This window comes from Schistocerca nitens, chromosome 9 (assembly GCF_023898315.1).
Source record: "Schistocerca nitens isolate TAMUIC-IGC-003100 chromosome 9, iqSchNite1.1, whole genome shotgun sequence".
In the NCBI taxonomy this organism is placed as follows: Eukaryota; Metazoa; Arthropoda; class Insecta; order Orthoptera; family Acrididae; genus Schistocerca; species Schistocerca nitens.
The window spans coordinates 485,368,588-485,391,239 of NC_064622.1; the positions used below are offsets into that span (position 1 = coordinate 485,368,588).

At 41.1% G+C, this 22,652-nt stretch overlaps 1 protein-coding gene across 4 annotated transcripts in view; it reads right to left on the minus strand.

Moving 5' to 3' along the window:
* LOC126203389 (homeobox protein slou-like) overlaps positions 1-22,652 on the minus strand; it is a 143,136-nt gene that overhangs the window by 54,620 nt on the left and 65,864 nt on the right. For all 4 annotated transcript variants that reach the window (XM_049937694.1, XM_049937696.1, XM_049937695.1 and 1 more), the window contains exon 5: positions 6,036-6,188. In XM_049937694.1, coding sequence (XP_049793651.1) covers positions 6,036-6,188 — 153 coding nt within the window. The remainder of the gene's footprint in view (positions 1-6,035; positions 6,189-22,652) is intronic.

Consider the following 22,652-nt stretch of genomic DNA (forward strand, 5'->3'; position numbering starts at 1 on the left):
AGGCTATTTACAATTTGTACAGAAACCAGATGGCAGTTATAAGAGTCGAGGGGCATGAAAGGGAAGCAGTGGTTGGGAAGGGAGTGAGACAGGTTGGGTTTGGTTGTTTGGGGGGAAGAGACCAAACAGTGAGGTCGTCGGTCTCATCGGATTAGGGAAGGAGGGGAAAGGAAGTCGGCCGAGCCCTTTCAAAGGAACCATCCCGGCATTTGCCTGGAGCAATTTAGGGAAATCATGGAAAACCTAAATCAGGATGGCTGGACGCGAGATTGAACCATCATCCTCCCGAATGAGAGTCCAGTGAGACAGGGTTGTAGCCTATCCCCGATGTTATTCAGCCTGTATATTGAGCAAGCAGTAAAGGAAACAAAAGAAAAATTTGGAGGAGGTATTAAAATGCATAGAGAAGAAATAAAAACTTTGAGGTTCGCCGATGACATTGTAATTCTGTCAGAGACAGCAAAGGACTTGGAAGAGCAGTTAAATGGAATGGACAGTGTCCTAAAAGGAGGATATAGGGTGAACATCAACAAAAGAAAAATGAGGATGATGGAATGTAGTCAAATTAAATCAGGTGATGCTGCGGGAATTAGATTAGGAAATGAGACACTTAAAGTAGTAAATGAGTTTTGATATTTGAGAGCAAAATAACTGATGATGGTCGAAGTAGAGAGGATATAAAATGTAGACTGACCATGGCAAGAAAAGAGCTCCTGAAGAAGAGAAATTTGTTAACATCGAGTATAGATTTAAGCGTCAGAAAGTTGTTTCTGAAAGTATTTGTATGGAGTGTAGCCATGCATGAAAGTGAAACATGGACGATAAATAGTTTGGACAAGAAGAGAATAGAAGCTTTCGAAATGTGGTGCTACAGAAGAGTGTTGAAGATTAGATGGATAGATCACACAACTAATGAGGAGGTATTGAATAAAATTAGGGAGAAGAGAAATTTGTGGCACAACTTGACTAGATGAAGGGATCGGTTGGTAGGACATGTTCTGAGGCATCAAGGGATCACCAATTTAGTATTGGAGGGCAGCGTGGAGGGTAAAAATCGTAGAGGGAGACTAAGAGATGAATACACTAAGCAGATTCAGAAGGATGTAAGTTGCAGTAGGTACTGGGAGATGAAGAAGTTGGCACAGGATAGAGTGGCATGGAGAGCTGCATCAAACCAGTCTCTGGACTGAAGACCACAACAACAACAACAACAACAACAACAACAACAAAATGAAAATAATTGGCTTCAGGTTCATCATATGAGAACAGCCTCTAACATAATTTAATACTGAGTGCATCTGTCATTCACCTTTTGCTCTATATCCAACATTTATTCTAACATGCTTTATTCGTGTTACTAGCTAAAGGCAATGGGGGAACCACACTGTTAAAAATTTTGTGCTGAAAACTCAGATATTTAATGACCTTCCTATAACAGGAATCATTCTGAGGGGAAAAAATAATGCAACACAACAGAGACAATGTCCAATTTTTCCAATAACTTTCAATGTCACTCATATCTTCAAAAAAAGCAACTCTAAAAATGTTTTTTTTTTTTTTTTTTTTGTCTGGACAGTAAAGCAGCTGATATCCACATGACCATATGAAGTAACTTAGTAATGTAAATATAGAAAAATGATGAGACATTATTGTACAGTCAGGTTTATTTCCATTCGCAACAGTGACTGAATTAATGAGATCCATGATAGGTGGAAGGGCAGCACCAGTTGTAAATTTTTAATCTGTTTATTGCAGATCAATTTCAGCTACTGTGTAGCAGTTAAACTGTTATCTGTAAAGCCAATGTGGTGCCATGTGTGGTTATTGTTATGAGAGATTCCAGGATCCCAAGCGTCAGGTAGAGCCGAAGGTGGTGTAGCGGCATCTGGAACAGGCATTGCCGGCACACGAGGCCGAAGCTGGTCCAAATGACGCACTGCAACACCCATGTCCATCTGGATTTCATACAGGCGTCAGCCACGGTGTTGTAAGATGCGGCCAGGACTCCATTTTGGCAGCATGCCATATCCCCGTACCCATACAAGGTCCGCCGGTGGTGAACCGGGCAAGCGACGCCACCCACGGCCGTGAGGTGGAAGGCCGCAAAAGATGAAGTAGCGTGCAGGGCTGTCGGCCATGTATGAGCTCAGCCGGGCTGTGGTCGCCCATGGGGGTGAAACGGTAATAATCCAGAAATTGGAGAAGCGCATCATCAGCAGCAGAAGAAGTCAGGAGTTTCCTCATCTGAGCCTTAAATGTGTGGACCAGTCGTTCAGCCTCACCGTTTGACTGTGGATGGAACGGAGGGGCCGTGACATGTATGACGCCATGACGGGCACCAAAATCCGCAAAATCGGAAGAGGCAAATTGCGGACCATTATCAGTAACAAGAGTAGAGGGAAGGCCTTCCAAAGAGAAAATGCGAGCTAGAGCATTGGTGGTTGCCACGGTAGTAGGCGACGTGCAACAGACAATGAAACAAAAGTTAGAGTAGGAGTCAATAACGAGAAGCCAATAAGTACCTAAAAAAATGTCCCGCAAAGTCAGCATGAATGCGCTCCCAGGGCTTCTCAGGCGATGGCCACAGTGACAAAGATGACTTCGGGTCAGCGGCCTGTGACGCACAAGGGCCGCAGGCAGCGACCATGTGTGCGATTTCAGAGTCGATGTCGGGACAGTACACATGATGGCGCAAAAGAGATTTTGTGCGAGAGACACCCCAGTGCCTTTGGTGAAGGAGGTGCAAGACCAAAGCCCGCAAAGACGCAGGTACCACAACACACGGCGAAGCATTGTGGGTGGAAAGGAGGATAAAACCGTCCCTAGCTGTGAGGCGGTAACGCAAAGTGTAGTAGTTCCGTAACAGATCAGAAGTCTTAGCGGACCAACATACTGACCAACGCTTCTGAATACAGCGTAAATCAGGGAGAGGGTAGGATCAGAACCCATAGCAGCTGCCAGCCGGTCCCCAGAGATGGGGAACCCATCCACAACCCGCTGCACGGCAACATAAGTTGGAAACACAAAAGTTCGTCCCTATCGAGTGCCAGATCAGGACCCATGCGAAGGCGAGACAGTGCAACAGCATTCACATGTTGAGCCGTCGGCCGGAAATGAATCATAATTGAAACGAGACAAGTAAAGAGCCCAAAGCTGGAGGCGGTGTGCAGCCTTGTTGGGAAGTGACGTTGATGGATGAAACAAGGAAACAAGTGGTTTGTAATCCGTAACAAGATGAAATTTGGATCCATAGAGAAAAACACTTATGAAGAGCATAAATAATGGTCAAAGCTTCTTTTTCAATTTGAGACCAGAAACTGCCGGGAAACAGCGCCGAGAAGAACTTGATGATAAGCTTCTGACAGGTCAAGTTTAGAAAAATACTGGCCTCCAGCAAGTTTAGTGAACAATTCTTCAGGTCAAGGCATAAGGTAAGTGTCGATGAGGCATTGAGCATTTACAGTGGCTTTGAAATTGCCACAGAGACGAATATCACCATTAGGCTTAGCAACGACAATGACAGGAGGGGACCACTCACTGGAAGTGACAGGAAGCAAGACCCCCAAAGCAGTGAGACACTCCAGCTCCCGTTTGACCCGATCACGAAGGGCCACAGGAATGGGCCGAGCCCGTAAAAACTTAGGCCGAGCAGTGGGTTTGAGCATGATACGAGCTTCAAAGTCGTTTGCACGGCCTAACCCAGGAGAAAAAAGGGACGAAAATGTCCTCGCCAAGGAATCCAATTTAGCATAAGGAATAGCATCAGAGACGATATTGACAGAGTCATCTATGGAGAATCCAAAAACGCAAAAGGCATCGAAACCAAAAAGATTCTCCGCATTACTACGGTCGACCACAAATATGGGAACAGTGTGAACGACAGATTTGTAAGTTACCTCAGCATCAAATTGTCCCGAGAGAGAAATCTTCTGTTTATTGTACATCCGTAATTGCCTGGTGACAGGATTGGAGAACTCAACTGAAGATACGTCTCAGAATTGATGATAGTGGCAGCAGAACCAGTATCCACCTGCATGCCAACATCCCGACCAAGTATTTGGACAGTGAGGAATAGCTTCCCTGAAAGGGAAGAAGTACAATTGACAGACAACACAGAAGCAGAATCAGCGCCATGTGCATGAACATCAGGTATGCAGTCGGATTTGCAAACGGATGACACATGACCCATCTTTTTGCATTTGAGACACATGGCCCAACGTTGGGGACAATCCTCTCGTTAATGTTTCGTAAATCACTGCGGACATGAAGGAAGTTGCCATGGGGTTTGCTGCAGTTTCTTAGAGGTTTGTTTACAGTTAGGCCGAGGCTGCACTTGGGAGCGTACTGCGGCCACGTTGGCCGGCGGGCACACGCCGCATGCTTCGTCAACAGCGCACAGAGGTTGTACGTCCCCGACGTCACCCCCTGCCACTATTTGTGCTCCAGTGGAGCGAGAAATTTCAAAAGACTGAGCGATGGATAGGACTTCATCTAGAGTTGGATTTGTCAACTGAAGGGCATGTTGCCTAACTTCTTTGTCGGGCACCGACCGGATAATAGCATCCTGTACCAAGGAATCGGCATAGGATACTTTGTGAACGTCAGTAACAAATGGACACTTTCAACTGAGGCCATGAAGTTCAGCAGCCCAAGCGCAATAGGATTGATTCTGTCGTTTTTGACAACGATAAAAGGCAACACGAGAGGCTACCACATGCGTATGCTTTTGAAAATATACGGACAGAAGTGAGCACATTTCAGCAAAGGACAAAGATGCAGGATGTTTCAAAGGAGCCAATTGCAACAACAACCGATACATTTGAGGTGAAATCCATTAAAGGAACAGAGACTTACATGTTTGGTTGTCCGTGACACGAAATGCCAAGAAGTGCTGTCGAAGACGTTTTTCGTCTCGTCGTAAGGAGGAAAAGGAGGGAGAGACAACGACGAGAGACGCCGCATTGTATGCCGCGACGAAATCACGAATCGCATTTGTGAGAAGCGTTTGCTGTTCGATGAGACCTTGCAATAGTTGCTCTAAAGTAGCCATGGAACCTGTGGCTCAACGATGAAAAAGAAAAATTCACTACCTCGTCGCCAATTGTTATAACGTCAAGTTGAACAAATGTATATCAAGGACGACACAATACATGTAAGTCACAGATCAAGTAAACAAAGTAAGACGTGTGTACACTTTAACAGTCAAATCCAAACTGAGTCCGAGTCTAGAGGCCGCTGGCTGGCTGGCTGGCTGGCCGCTTAGGTGGCACCGCTGCTGCATGGCTGGCAGACAGCTCCACATATAGAGGACGCGCGTAACTGCGCGGTGGCACTTTGAAAGATCGGCGAGTCACAACTGTTATGACGAGTCTTCATGATTTGGATATAATTGCACTAAAGACAGCTATATTGTAGCTGAAATCAATCTGCAATAAACAGATTAAAATTTTATGATCCATGCTGCCCTTCCTCCTATCTTCAATCACTTTGCACAGTGTTAGGAATGGCAATGAAGATGATATAGTAACTTCACAGTGACCCCAGCAATTAATTAATTAATGAGTGCCAATGCTCATGTACCTCAGAAATATCTATTCCTTCATTTATAATATACAACAATAAAAAGAAATATAGATTGAAGAAAATTCCACTAGCTTTGCTTATAGTAATAAAAGAGAATGAAAGATGGCAGACAGACTTACTTTAAAAATCAGAGTTTCTTTACCTGCCAGCAGAAAGAGAAAGTGTGAGATTTGAGAAGCTGTACCTATTTAAAATTGAAGCAGTTAAATCACTTAGAATAAATGTAGTTGCTAATTTTGATCTCCTATTGCTGGATATACAGATACTTGCTTCCAAAGCTATTGTCTCTATCAGCTATTGCTAGTTTGTATCTGTCTTCTCCCACTTTACATGTAGATTTTTGTCTTTATCAAGCTGTCATTTCATTTACTATGCCTTGCTATTTAAAATTACAAAGGACAGCAATATTAATGATATAATATAAATACATAGTACATAAAAAAAAAACTTACGTATAAGGATCAATAGCCTCAGGTGACAGCTCCTCTTCATCTTTCGAAAACTTTTTCTCCACTTTTAAAGTTCCTGATCCAAATTTAATCTTCTCTAATTCCTTCATGGTTTTGTCTGCATTTGTTGATTCAGCTAATTGAACAAAGCAGTACCTACATAAACAAAAGTAAACAGACAGTGATGATACATCTCAAAAAAGCTTCAGGAATTTCTTCTTTAGTTTCCACATACTATATCATATTCAAGCAACTACACATTACAGGAACAAGGAGACTTGGAGGAGAGGGAAGGTTGTGCCCTTTGGGAGGTGGAAGCATGTGAGGTGGGGGATCGCACATCACTGTACTTATACTGTATAACTAAAATTGGTATTGGAATTAGAACTTCTTAACTGACTATTCACAAAACATGGCTGTTGCAGCTTGAGCTGTTTTCATGCAAAATCAAGTAATTCTTTTTTGTCTTTCTTGTTGAGAAAGTACAGACATGTAGCAATACACTCATAGTAAATGTAACTAAGTAAATCTTGAGTATTCCAGTATATAGACAGCTCACAATCCAACACATAACTCAGCAGTTCAGAACTGGACAAAATAAACATTTAGAACCACTGTCTTGCAATGGGGTGCTGCAGCTCCACCACACATACTTAGTTCTGTGCACCAAATACCACACAGCACAGAGATTAACACAGACAGAATAATGCCAAACAAGTGGGAAAATGATACCAGGACCATATAATTAGTGTACTTGCTTACTGTAGGGTGCGAGTGTGTAAAGAAAACACACACAGACACACAACTGACGCATCCCACTTGTCAGATGAACACCACTGAGGCACATGATGGATGCAGTCTCATGTGGGGGAGATTTATACACGAGAAAATGGAGTCCATGATACATTCATCTACATCTCTCCCCAGTGAATGAGACAGGAACCTCTGACCTGGCTGTCTGTTCCCATGCAGCACCCCACAGGTGACCTGTCCTCTATCTTTAGCAGGGCAGTGCAGCATATCACCTCTCCTGAATTGTGTCACAAGTTCCATGCAGATGATGGTTGTGTGTGCCCACAGCCTACCAGATCATAATTCTATTAAACTCATCAGGAACACCATTTAAGTCTTTATACATACTCCACAAGTTACAATAAAGTGCATGGCGGAGAGTATCACTACTAGTCATTCCCTTTTCTGTTCCAATATAATAGAGGGAAACATTCCACGTGGGAAAAAAATATCTAAAAACAAAGATGATGTGACTTACCAAACGAAAGCGCTGGCACGTTGATAGACACACACACAAACACAAACATACACACAAAATTCAAGCTTTCCCAACAAACTGTTGCCTCATCAGGAAAGAGGGAAGGAGAGGGAAAGACGAAAGACGAAAGGATGTGGGTTTTAGGGAGAGGGTAAGGAGTCATTCCAATCCCGGGAGCGGAAAGACTTACCTTAGGGGGAACAAAGGACGGGTATACACTCGCACACACACATATCCATCCACACATATACACACACAAGCAGACATCTCACAAGCAGACATATTTAAATATGTCTGCTTGTGAGATGTCTGCTTGTGAGATGTCTACTTGTGTGTGTATATGTGTGGATGGATATGTGTGTGTGTGCGAGTGTATACCCGTCCTTTTTTCCCCCTAAGGTTAGTCTTTCCGCTCCCGGGATTGGAAAAACCCACATCCTTTCGTCTTTCCCTTTTCTGTTCCATTCGTATATGGAGCGAGGGGAAAACGAATGTCCATATGCTCCTGTACGAGTCCTAATTTCTCTTATCTTGCCTCATGGTATTTGCATGAAATATACATTAGTGGCTGTAGAAATTTTCTGTAGTCAGTCAAAAATGTAATTTTGTAATTTTTTTCAATAACGTTTTCCAAAAAAACGTTGCCTTTCCTTTGGCGATTACCATTTGAGTTCTTGAAGCATCTCCGTAATACTTGCATGCCAACCGAACCTATAGGTAACAAATCTAGCAACATACCTACGAAATTGCATCAATGTCTTCCTTTAATTCGACCTTGCGGAAACCTGCACACTTGAGAATGGGTCGTGCCAGTTAACCTGTACAGATTAACTACACTTTCCTAGAATTCTCCTATTCACCTTCACCAGTACCAACCTTGCGTACTCATTCTGTCATATCACTTCGCAGTCTTACGCTTAGATATTTAATTGAGGTGACTGTGTCAAGCAGCACATCATTAGTACTATATCTGAACATGCAGGAATGCCTTTCCTACTTATTTGCATGAAATTATATTTTTCTACATTCAGAGCAACCTGCCATTCATCACACCAAATAGAAATTTTGTCTAAATCGACATGAGTCGTCCTATAGTCATTACACGAAGACACTTTCCAGTGAACTACAGTGTCATCAGTTAAAAATTGGAGACTGCTGCTCATGCTACCTATAAGATCATTTATATATAAAGAGAGCAAGAGCTGTCGTATCACATTTCCCTGAGGCATTCGTGATGATACCCTTGTCTTTGATGAACACTCACCCTCCAGGGTTCTATCTCTGGGTTCTATAACTTAAGAAGTCTTCAAGCCACTCATATATCTGGGAAACCATTTGGTATGTTCAAATGTCTGTTAATATTCTTCAGCCAAAAGCGTCGCAATACTTTCTAGAAATCTAGTAATATGGAATGTGCCTATTGCCTTTCATTCATTGTTTGCAGGACAATGTGTGGGAAAAAGGCAAGGCGAGTTTCGTATGAGCTATGCTTTCTAAATACATGCCGATTTGTAAACAGAGGCCTTCTGTCTCTAGGAAAATTATAATATTCAAACTCTGACTACGCTCAAGAATACTGCACCAAACCCACGTTAAGGATATTGGTCTGTAATTTTGCAGCTCTGTTCTTTTACCTTTGTTATATACAGTAATCACCTATGCCTTTTTCCTGTTGCTTGGGACTTTCCACTGGGTGAGATTCATGATAAATGCAAGATAAGTAAGAGGCCAATGTCATAGACTACACACTGTAAAACTAAACTGGCATTCCAACCAGACCTGGTGACTTATTTTCAATTCTTTCTATTGCTTCTCAATGCCAGGGATGCCTACTTCTACGTCCTCCTTATGGGAGCCTTTAAGACAGTCAAATAACAATATGTTTGTATGATCCTCCTGCACAAATAATTTTTAAACATGAACTTAAAAGCTTCAGCTGTCCTTTTACTGTCCTCTACTGCCACATCAAACTGGTTGACAAGTGACTGGACAAAAGCCTTTGACACACTTAGTGACTTTACATAGGATCAGAATTTTCTAGGGTTCTTGGAAAGATCTTTTTCTGAGGTATTGTGGTGGAAATTGTTGTATGCTTTGTGCATGTTTCTTTTTACAGGCACACGAATTTCTACTGACTTTTGCCCATTGATATTTCTGCATTCTCTTTTGAACTGAGAGTGCAAAAGCCTTTGCTTCCTCAGCATTTATTGAATTTTGGATCTTTCTCGTCCTTAATCCACTTACTTGACACATACTTCTTCCCGGAATGATTTGCAATCAGTTTAAATTTTGCCCCATAATTTCTCTATGTACATCTTACTGGTGCTAAATGATTTAAATTTACTGTCTAAACAGGATGCTAACAAATGCTTATCTGCTTATCACCTGCATAAAAACTCTCCTAGCCTTCTTGATGCATTCATTACCTTTAATAACCATCTTTGGTATGATGACATCATGATCATTAATCCCTGTCTCTATATAGACACTGTAAATAGGGCCAGGCCTGTATTAGCTACAATGTCTAGGATATTTCCATTGGGTTTGGATTGACAAACTAGCTGCTCCAGACAATTTTTGGAAAATGTGTTCAGAACTACTTTACGAGACTGTCTGTTCATACCACTTGTGATTAATCCACAGATTTTCTTGTCTATCCCCAGTAGATACTTTTGTGCCACTGTGTTTAGACTTTCTTTGAATGGTTCTCCATAATTGTTATGGCAGAATTAGGTGGCCTGTAAAAATGTCCAATGATTAATTTGAGTTTAATTAAGGCCAGTTATTCATGTACAAAGGTGAACTCATCTTTGAACTAACTTCAAGCAATTTCCACAAGATTTAAGAAGTCAAGTGTCAGGTTGGCTCCCAACACTTTCAGTGTTTGCAGAATCCATACCATGTTATATTGCTACAGTCATCAGACTGATAGGTGATACTATACGCCACTAGGCAGGTGTTGTTGTTGTTTCTAGGTTGTTTTTGGGGAAGGAGACCAGACAGCGAGGCCATCGGTCTCATCGGATTAGGGAAGGAAGACGGCCGTGCCCTTTGAAAGGAACCATCCCGGCATTTGCCTGGAGCGATTTAGGGAAATCACGGAAAACCTAAATCAGGATGGCCGTACTAGGCAGGTGTCTCCAATTTAACTGCTTGTGGATGTGCAAAACAATGAATCATCGAATAATTACATGGTTGTGCTAAAAAGTAATGACTCCAAATTTTCTTTGTGACAACTCCTATAGCTTTTCTTTTTTTTTAAATGGAAATAAAAAAACTATTAACATTCCACATCTTTATTCTTCATGTCTACATATTTATTTCTCAACAGAGTCACACTGGTGATGAACACATTTCTCTCAATGAGGGACAAGTTTGTTGATATTGTAACTGAAGACTGTTTGACTTTGTTGGGAATCACCTCAGCTTACGCTGCTTCATCATTATCAAAGTGAAGTCCTCAGAGGTGTTCTTTTAAGTTTTGGAATCAGATGAAAATTGGATAGGGTCAAGTTGGGACTGTACGGAGGATAACTGATGACAGTGAACCCAAAGCATCAGATTGTTGCAGGTGTCGCAGCACTCTTGTGTGGTCTGGTATTGTCACACTGAAGGAGAGGATGTTCCATGTGTGGTCAGTTAGAAACTCGGTTACAGCATGTTGTTCCTCATGCACTGACATAGTTACGTCACACCCCATGATACGTGCTCCAATTCTGAGCAGATATTTGCAACTTGCATTAGCAAAGTGGGAAAGTCGACGACTGAGTAATACACATGACATGTTATATCCCAATCGATATTGAGAACAGAATAAATAATTACTTTTCAACAAGCCTTCATACAATGCAGTTGCAGGCCTTGTCAGCGTATTCCAGTGATGAACTCTTCCCAGGTGATCAGCCGAGTGGTGGTGTCATCTTGTCGCAATGTTTCGATGAGTTTCATACCCATCATCCTCAACAGAGGTGACCCCACTTGAGGATGATGGGTACAAAACTCATCGAAATGTTGTGACAAGACAACGCAACCACTCGGCTGATCACCTGAGAAGAGTTCATCACTCAGCCTTCATATGATTTTTTGCTTTATCTCAGATTCAACAAATGTGAGAGTGATAAGTGGTATATTTCTGTGAAAGAGTAGGACATTTTGTTAAAGTGCTGCAGTGCAGCTTGATTCTTGAAATGCTTTGCTGAAAGTTTCAAGTGGAAACAACATTCAGATGTTGGCTGGCAGCAAGATGATGTAGTTAGTGCGATTTCTAGCATAAAAGATTGGTAAACATTAGATTCAGTGTAATTTAACTTTGATTTAAAGTAGTTTTATACACTGAGCACCACAGAACCTGAAAAGCACTTGTGCCTGGTAGGTGATGTCATTATACAGAAATTAATTTTTAAAAAAGCTCGCGATATGATAATGAAAGACAACAAAGTTGATAGATGTGAAATAGTTTGATATTATATCTCAGTACGTACAATACAATTCTTCACAGCACTGGGAGAAAAAAGTCTATTTACACTGTGTGTAACAACTGTTAGCTTCGGACCAAAGAGAGTTGTGGCAGAATACTTCAAAGCAAAATTTAACAATTCCATCTTATCCATGGTCAAATTTGTTATGCCTTGACTATGTCCTATAAATTTTGTACTACAAAAAAAAATTGCCTTTGGTCACAAACTAGTCTCCAATTAACCCATAAAAGTGTTTCAAACTCTGAGGGGTCATCTTCCGGTGCAACTTACAGTCATAACAGTCAACTGAAAAATCTACTATTAAGCAGCATCTCAAAATGAACTCTCATCTTTTGAAATGGCTTGTTCATTAATAATACTAATAATAATAACAATAATAATAAACAACATTCAGTACAGAATTACATCATGTTTAGGCATAATCCGCAAGACTTTTTGGAAAGATTCATGACTGTTTATGAAATTTTGTACATAATCACATTTCTGAGCACAAACAACAACAAAACTGAGTGCTCACTATAATTCATCAAATAAGGGAAAGACTATTTTGTTTGTTGAAAAAGATGATAGACATACCTTTTTGCAGCTTCCATAGAGTAATCCCAATATACAAAAGATGACCTACAACTGGCTTCTATTGTACTTCAATGCTGGACTGTATGAAACATGAGTAGATAGAAGAAACAGCCAAAAAATAATGCTCTTAGACAAAAACTTCAGCCATCACAGCAACAGCACACAGAAAAATAGCCAAAAGACAACTCTCTTAAACCCAGATTTCAACCATCACAGCAGTACTCCACACTGTCTAAAAGCATCAGCTGGGATTCAAACTGCTTTTGCCTCATTTGCCTTAGTCTGTCCTATTTCAGAAGACAAAATTTCTGATTAAATGAGGAACTGATTATTTCTGCAGATGAATATTTTTAAAAAGTTTGTGAAAACAGGTGTGTCTAACAGAACGAAAAAAAATGGGATACTGCTGAGTCAAGCATTATAGTCACAATAGCAACTGTTGTTGTTGTTGTTGTTGTTGTGGTCTTCAGTCCTGAGACTGGTTTGATGCAGCTCTCCATGCTACTCTATCCTGTGCAAGCTTCATCATCTCCCAGTACCTACTGCAACCTACATCCTTCTGAATCTGCTTAGTGTATTCATCTCTTGGTCTCCCTCTACGATTTTTACCTTCCACGCTGCCCTCCAATACTAAATTGGTGATCCCTTGATGCCTCAGAACATGTCCTACCAACCGATCCCTTCTTCTCGTCAAGTTGAGCCACAAACTCCTCTTCTCCCCAATCCTATTCAGTACCTCCTCATTAGTTATGTGATCTACCCATCTAATCTTCAGCATTCTTCTGTAGCACCACATTTCGAAAGCTTCTATTCTCTTCTTGTCCAAACTATTTATCGTCCATGTTTCACTTCCATACATGGCTGCACTCCATACAAATACTTTCAGAAAAGACTTCCTGACACTTAAATCTATACTCGATGTTAACAAATTTCTCTTCTTCAGAAACACTTTCCTTGCCATTGCAAGTCTACATTTTATATCCTCTCTACTTCGACCATCATCAGTTATTTTGCTCCCCAAATAGCAAAACTCCTTTACTACTTTAAGTGTCTCATTTCCTAATCTAATACCCTCAACATCACCCGACTTAATTCGACTACATTCCATTATCCTCGTTTTGCTTTTGTTGATGTTCATCTTATATCCTCCCTTCAAGACACCATCCATTCCGTTCAACTGCTCTTCCAAGTCCTTTGCTGTCTCTGACAGAATTACAATGTCATCGGCGAACCTCAAAGTTTTTATTTCTTCTCCATGGATTTTAATACCTACTCCGAATTTTTCTATGTAGACATAAATTTCGAAAAAAGTATGCACAATTTTTTTTACCAGATTTACTGATCTGGTATTTGTAATGCAATATTAAAAAAGAGTATTTGTGAACTACATTAATGAAACTAGATATCACACTGGACAGACAACTCAAGCCATTAGAAATAGAGCAGAAGCTTTGACTAGGTAAGGGTGGAGCAGGAACTGTTTGTGGCTTTTTCAGATAAACCACCCCAGCATTCACCTCACATGATTCAGGAAAACGATGAAAAATGTAATTCCGGATGACTGGAAGGAAATTTGAGGCTCACTCATTTTGAATGTAATACAGTATGTTAAACACTGCCACCTTTCTCAGTACAATTTAAGCAGTACCACCTCATATCCTTTCAATATGTGTGCCGCAGTGTTCATTGTGCTGCAGGATTTGTAGAACAATGTAAACTAAGTCAAATCACAATCCCTCCACAACCACAGACACACTCACAGAGATTGATAGGAATAGAGTCTGTGACATGAGCACATCTGTAGTGAGCATGCAGGCCAGTGCAATGGGGGTGGCAAGTGAACTTGAGATCCTGGCAAGTACCCTCAATTAAGAGGTGTGTCTGCTGAAACACAATATCATGCAAAAGCAGTAGGGCAGTATAGTATATTGTTGAACATGTATATTTCCTTCACATTGGGTAAACAAGCCAGACGCACATGATCTGAAAGCAGCTCCATGTAACAATTGTCTGTGGCAGATGATAGCAAATGCCCAACTTCAGCCCACACCTGCTGATACTTACACCAACAGATAGACCTGTTTTGGTACAAAAGACCTATTGTCTTGTTTACTAAACATTTATACCTGCTGTGTGTGTGTACCAACATGTACCATAACTCCTCATTCCAAGAGACATAGTTCTCAACTTCATGCATCTTATACAGCTGTTATTGTACCCAGTTTACTCTTCAGGGATTAAGGTTACAGGAATTGCTTATCAGACAGCAGCTCACGAATTTTACTGTAAGGGAGATGGTCTATGATATGGATGTCCATATATTGTTTTTATTGTCCAGTGCTGAAGTGACAAGTATGCTGCAGTGCTAAATATAAGCTGAAATAGCCGATGGTAACGTCTTGTTTATACAATGTTGCTGCTGTTGTATACTGAGGACAGAGAGGAATGGGTCTTAACCATCCACACAATATGTTTTGAACCAATTAAAATTAAGCACAAAAGTTACACACATTCCACAAAATGGAAAGTCCAGAATAAAATAAGAATAATATGAATACAGCAGTTTGTTACTCGTTACATAGAGCAGGCACTGAGTCCCAGGAAGGCCCTATGAAAAGACTGCTGGAAGAACTTTTTTGTCTGAAAGCTTAATGTTTAGCAGCCTTTTCATTGTGCCTCTTTGCAACTCAAGGCCTGTGGGAGTGCTGAGTAGCAATCTGTCCTTTTCATAATACTGTTGTTATTTACATTCACATGGTTAGTAAACCACAGTTATACTTATTTCAGTGGGTCACTGGTATAAATTACACACACTACAACACTTTCAAATGCCTAGCCTGTAACCTGACATAGACCACTGTAAAGCTTGTTCAGTTTTTATAACAGTCATACAACAGTAAACTACACAATCACTTTGGAAGCATAATCACTTTACTCAGTGTTTCCTCCATACACTCTATAAAAAAAAAACATTCTCCAATTCATTTTATACCATGATAGAACATTTTCTTTGTTCCATCCATCTTAAAGAGCACAAATTAAAGGAAGCTCGCTTTCGCATCGAAATGTTATCTGCTTATTGCTGTGCATACTTTGTACACTCCAATGGCAGTTAACACTGAGTGCAAAGCTCTTTGCAGTATGTACCTCACAGAATCACAGACATATCTGCCATATCTATCAGTACCTACCATTCTATACTCTCATCCATATGTACAAATATGGAAACATACAATGGAAGTTCATAGGTTCTTCTTTAATACAGTTACAAAATAAAACAAGTTTACTACAAAATTAAGCACATCAACTTTATTTATATTTCAATACATTTTTACTGAAAAACATCTGCACAGATTCTCATTATCATGTTTAACAATAGTTACCCTTGTTTGGTACAATTTGAAATACTCTGGCATGCAAGTTGATCTCTATGATAAGGGCACCAACACATTGTTTTTTCTTCTTAAAGACATTCCACTGGGCCACTTTGTTTTTCTGTACCCTCATGAGATGTGTTATCTTCCTGTGAAAGAGATTCGTTCATGGATGGCTGCTGTTGTACTCATTTTGATCAAGTAGCAGTTCATGTATGTCCCCTCTCCTTGCAAACATCATTCATAATGGCAGTAGGACATTTGCCAATGGTGGCCTCTATCCTAATTATTTCTGATTCTTTGATAAGAAATTAAAACGTTCACAGCTGCCATTATAAAAAGATAAAAAACAGTTTCTTCCACCATTCCATTTGCCAGCACGTTATGTTGAGATTTGGTCTACAACGGCATCATATTTAATTTTCGTATTGATCCCTGCTTTGCTGCAAACCTGTGTTCTTGAGTCATCTTGTAAAGAACTGGCAGACAGATGTACCTCCACTTCAGACAACAAGTGATTCTTCTTCATACGTATGTACTCACTTTTCTTTAGCCTTTTATTGGCTACCCCTTATCTATGAAGTCCTCTCTGATTAGGCAGGCATGCACTTTCCCACAGCCTTGGTCTTACTCTCCCACAGAAAGTAAAAAACATCTAGTCAACTGTAATATCTGTCCATATAAACAGTACACCCCTTGTTGAAGTAGCCAGACAGAAGTATACGAAGAGGGATGTGACTGTTACAAGTGCCACTGTAAGCTCCAGTGTACAAAATGTATCCTCTCTTTTAATCATGTAAAGTAAACAATTTGCTATCATGATTGTTAATTTTTATAAGACTCAGAAATTAACCTTTGTGTGTGTGTGTGTAAAAGTATTTTTGTATAAAGCAGTTTTGCTTGCAGAATTCGTGAATCTATACAAAAGATATGTTGAGTTGGAGGAGGAGATTAGTGTTTAACGTCCCGTCGACAACGAGGTCATTAGAGACGGAGCGCAAGCTCGGGTGAGGGAAGGATGGGGAAGGAAATCGGCCGTGCCCTTTCAAAGGAACCATCCCGGCATTTGCCTGAAGCGATTTAGGGAAATCACGGAAAACCTAAATCAGGATGGCCGGGGACGGGATTGAACCGTCGTCCTCCCGAATGCGAGTCCAGTGTGCTAACCACTGCGCCACCTCGCTCGGTATGTTGAGTTGGTGACAGCCACAACGAAGAAGAATGCTACAAATATTTCAGCTACTTACTTTGGAAGTAGGAAACACACAGATTCACAAAGACGCAGCTCTCTCTCTCTCTCTCTCTCTCTCTCTCTCTCTCTCTCTCTCTCACACACACACACACACACACACACACACACACACACACACACACACACACACGGCCACTTGTTTAGACTGTCCTATATGGTTGTGAACATGTTTGACTTCTCTTCATCTAAAGTAGGACTTTGTTCGAAAGCTCAAATACTTCCAAACATTCTTTACCACTGTGCCTGTCTGCACGTCAATGCCTCCTCTACGTGGTGAGTAGCAATTCCATATAGTTGTTATTCCATCCTGGGCTTTCCATTGTTTGAATCTCTATAAACTCTGGTATATTTGCTTCTCTGAGTTGCATGTAAAGTATACTTGGATTCACAATATCAATGTCTGTCCACCATCCTTTGTCAAATGACCACCTTATCTATTTCCTTGGCAATTCCTATGACTGCACCTCAAACTAGAGGGAGAATATCACTTGAAAACTCCAATTTACACGTAAGTTAACTGGATCTGCTTACTGCCTAAAGTCTGTATTCCAGCCAAAAGACCACCTCCTCTAACCTCTGGCCACTCTCTGATTTGCTCTTCACTGCTGGAAGTACTACTGGATGGCTGGAGGGAAAAACATTAGGTGGAAACTCTAACTTATAAATAATCAGTTGGTTCCATTTATGGCACTCAGTTAAATCTAACCATATATGAGCAATATTATAAGAAGGAGAGATTGCTACTCACCATAAAGATGACAGGAGGTCAAATCAAACAGCTTTCAGCCATCTAATCTCTTAACTTATTTTATTTGGCTACCAGTTTTGGCGATTTACTATGCCATTTCAGGTCCCTGACCAACGTGTAGCAAGATTCCGCCTCCATTCTGGTCAAAATACGGGCCAGATTTCTGCTTGCTATAGTGATCACTTCAACCATCAACTGCCGACACAGTTGATGGTTGAAGTGATCACTATGGCAAGCAGAAATCTACAGATACCAATATTTGAATGCTGGCCGTTATTTTCACCAGAAAAGAGGTGGAATCTCCTACATGTCAGTCAGAGCCCTGAAGATGCCACAGTAAATTGCCGAAACTGGTAGCCAAATAAAATAAGTTAGGAGATTAGATGGGTGAAAGCTGTTTGATTTAAAATCCCATAGCAAACGGCTGAGTCCCGCAACCATCTCTGAAAAGATGGACATACAGAGAGATAAAGATGACACATTGAGTTGCAGATGGGCACAAAAAAAATTTAGGTGGTTGGCTTACAGAATGGCACCTCTGTACAGCTTCTGTGCGGTTTAGGATCAGATGCCAACAGAGCTCTCCAATCTTTTCGGAGAGGGCATGCCGTTGTCACTGCTGTTCTCCAAACAGATGTAGGCTTCATTTATGAAGAGCATAATCTTCCATTTGTTACTACAGAACAAGGTGGCACAGCAGTAAAGACACCTGACTTGTAGTTTGGAGCAGTGGTATTCACACTACCGTCCAGTTATCCAAATATGCTCTGTTGTTTCCCTAAACCACTTACAGTGAATGCTGGAAAGATTTCTTTGAAAAAGAGACAACCAGTTTCTTTCTTCATCTTGCTCCAAGCTGAACTGTGGCTGCATTTCTAATAACCTTATCACTGATGGTAAACTTCCTTCTTTCTTCTGTTTCATGTTACTGAATTTGTAATAAACAGACAAATGAGCAAGTATTACTCTGAGAAATACATACATTGCATTGCCAGACGTCTAGCATACAGAGCAAATGCTCTGAGCGACCAGTCTACTAGACATAGCTCAATTTCATTTAGTAGCTAGGACTAGATGTCAGTCCTGTTATTCAACAGTGCAAAGATTAACAATATTTTTTACCACACATTCTTGATGCGCTCACCTGAAGGCGGAAGCTGCTCAGAATTACTCACTCTGCCTGGCAAATTACAACTAAGTTCTCGACAAGAAAATACATCCAAATACTTAAAATGCCCTTGGTTTCTTTCATTTAAATTGTCAAGACATGCTTCATAGTTTTAATCAATCAATATTTCTGTCCTACTTTCTAAACTACAGAGATACTCTTCTGTACACATTACTAGACTTAGAAGGAAAGACAAAGCAGAGAATGGCTTAGTTGCAACATAAGCATAAGTACACCAAGTTATGCAAGAGACCTTCTGCAGAGTTTGGAAGCAAAAGAGAAAAGTATTGACAGAATTAGAATTTGACATGCCAGATTGCTTATCTGGTACAAGCATATTGTAGAAAACAGAGGTGTGTGTTTCAGTGACAAGTACATCTTAAATCTGTCACGAAATATCAGTCACAGACTTATTCAAATCTACTAGTTATGAATAAAACACAGTAATTTGTCTGTGCAATGAACAACTTACTATTAAGAGTGTATCAGGCTCATTGTCAATCATCGAGTGATCGATACTAGGGGTGCCAAAAAATATAAATCACTAAAATTCAATGAGATCACCAAACCTGTAAGAATCCCTATCACATTCTGCAAGGAATAATGTTTGCTCAGTTGCAACATAGGTAAACTATGGTTTCCTTACCTTTTCTACGCAAGAATTCAATTTCAATAAAAGTAAGAACTTGAAAAAAAAAAGCACAATTTTCATTAACACTCTCTTTTACTCCACTGACATCTCCAAAAAATTCTCCTTCTTTCTACAGGTCCAAAAGAAAATACTTATTATTTGTGGTTGGTTGGTTGATCTGAAGGAGAGGACCAAACAGGGAGGTCATTGGTCCCACTGGATTAGGGAAGGATGGAGAAGGAAGTCAGCCACGCCCTTTCACAGGAACCATCCAGGCATTTGCTTGAAGCGATTTAGGGTAATCACAGAAACCTAAATCAGGTGGCCGGACACAGATTTGAACCATTATCCTCCAGAATGCATCCAATGTGCTAACCACTGTGTCACCTCGGTCGATACATCTACAATATTATGAGAAGGAAAGTTGCTACTCAGCATATAGCGGAGATGCTGAATCGCAGATAGGCACAACAAAAAGACTCTCACAATTGAAGTTGTCGACAACTGGCCTTCGTCAACAATACATGCACATACGCACACGTACGCACGCACGCACGCACGCACGCACGCACGCACACACACACACACACACACACACACACACACACACACGACTGCAGTCTCAGGCAACTGAAACTAAACTGCGAGCAGCAGCGCCATTGCACAATGGGAGTGGCGAGTGGGTGAGGGTAAGGAGGAGGTTGGGGTGGGGAGGGGGAGGGACAGTATGGTGGGGGTGGCAGACAGTGAAGTGCTGCAGGGGAGAGGTGGGAGGGGGGGGGGGGTAGCGGAAAAGGAGAGAAATAAAAAAACTGTGGTGTTGGAATGACGGCTATGTAGTGCTGGAATGGGAACAGGGAAGGGGCTGGATGGGTGAGGACAGTGACTATTGAAGGTTGAGGCCAAGAGGGTTACAGGAACATAGGATATATTGCAGTGAAAGTTCCCACCTGCGCAATTAAGAAAAGCTGGTGTTGGTGGGAAGGATCCATTAGGCACAGACTGTGAAGTAGTCATTGATAAGAAGGATATTATGTTTGGCAGCTTGTTCAACAACAGGGTGGTCCACTTGTTTCTTGGCCATAGTTTGTCGGTGGCCATTCATGCGGACAGACAGTTTGTTGGTTATCATGTCTACATAGAATGCAGCACAGTGGTTGCAGCCTAGCTTGTAGAACACATGACTGGTTCCACAGGTAGCCCTGCCTTTGATGGAATAGGTGATGTTTGTGACCGGATTGGAGTAGGTGGTGGTGTGGGACAGGTCTTGCATCTAGGTCAGGGCTTCACAACATACGTGCTCGCGGAGCAAGCTGTGAGCAGCAAGGCGCGAGCACGGAGCAGCGCGAGCACGCTACCCCCACTACCGGACCAGAGCGGAGAGTGGGGAGAGTGACGTGGGGCACACAACAGCTGCCGCCAGTCAATGTAAATCCGCAGCCACCTGCAGGGATATCACTCACGAATTATTACTATGACAAATGAAACAAATAAAGGAGAATGTACACGTGCCACATAATTTTATTAGCTTAGTGTATGCCTCTACATTTGTATTAATTTGTTAACTGTTACACAATAAAAGGTGTCACTGAAGTGTGGGATTCTCTGTTTTCTTGTACTTTTTGCCCTTTACAATTGCGTCTATGTTCGGAGTAATTGTTCTTGTGCATCGTAGGCGCAGCGTGCAGTTTAAATTTCGATCAGACAATGCGTTTCTCAGGCGCGTCTTGTTACATTTCATTGCAGAGAACAGTTATTCACAAACATACATGGAACCGAACATTGATATTATTGTAGCCGCCAGTTTGTGCAAATGAGAAAATCTATCCTGAGGGAAGTGTCTGTAAAATTCCAAAATTTTTTTCTTGTTCTGAAATTTGTCTCTGTATTCTCTCTCACACTGGAGGTCAATAATTTCTAGTGGCAGCTCAAGACGAATCTCTTCAATATTCGCTGAATATGGAGAGGAGAACAGATCAGAATCACTGTCTAGTGCTGTCAGATCTTGAAAGCGTTGATCAAATTCTTCCTTAAGGGCAACTATGTGAATAACGTTCACAGTCTTTGTGAACATCTTGCATGGATGATAATTTAGGAAAATGAGCTAGATTTCCTGCTTCCAGCTGACTCACCCAAAGTGTCAATTTCATTTTAAAAGCTCGTATTCGATCTATGAAATGAGTAATTAGCAGATCTTTACCTTGTAGTGAAATATTCAAAGCATTCAGATGGCTAGTTAAATCTGCTAAGAACGCGAGATCACATTTCCATGAAGGCTCTTTCAATTCAGGAACACACATGTTATTTATTTCCATGAACATATTTATCTCATCTAATAGGCAAAAATTCGATTTAATAATTCGCCACGACTAAGCCAGCGGACCTCGCTGTAATAAGGCAGGCTACCATACTGGCTTTCTACATCCTCAAGAAAGCTTTTAAATTGTCTGTGTTGTAGCCCATGCTTCCTTATATAATTGGTTGTACGAACAAAACTCATCACATTTTTTAGAGTGATACTCTTTGCAAATGCTTCCTTATATAATTGGTTGTACGAACAACACTCATCACATTTTTTAGAGTGATACTCTTTGCACGTAAGTTTTCCTGGTGGATCACACAGTGAACGCCCCTTATTTCATTTGGCACAGTCAGTTTTTACATTTTCTCCTTCAACAGCGCAACGAACCTAATTTTTTCCGACATCGCTGGTGCACGGTCTGTAGACTAAAGAATTCCACGACAATCCTATATTTCCAACACTTTCTTCAACACTACTTAAAATATCACCTCCGGTTGTAGTGTTCTTCATGGCTACTACATCGAGGAGCTCCTTCCTCACCTGAAGATCTCTATGAACACCTCTAATAAATATGGAAAGCTGCGCTGTTCCAGTGATATCAACATTTTCGTCCAGAGCTAGAGAATACGCCATAAAATCTTTATAGATATTTGCAAGCTGGCTCTGGACGTTGTCTGCCATGTCCTGTATGCGATGCATAATGGTCATGGTCAGATAATGACACAATCCGAAACTGTTCAACTTGAGATGGACACAAATGTTCCGCTGCAACTACCAAACATCTTTTATTAAATCGCCATCAGTGAAGGGGCGCAGGGATT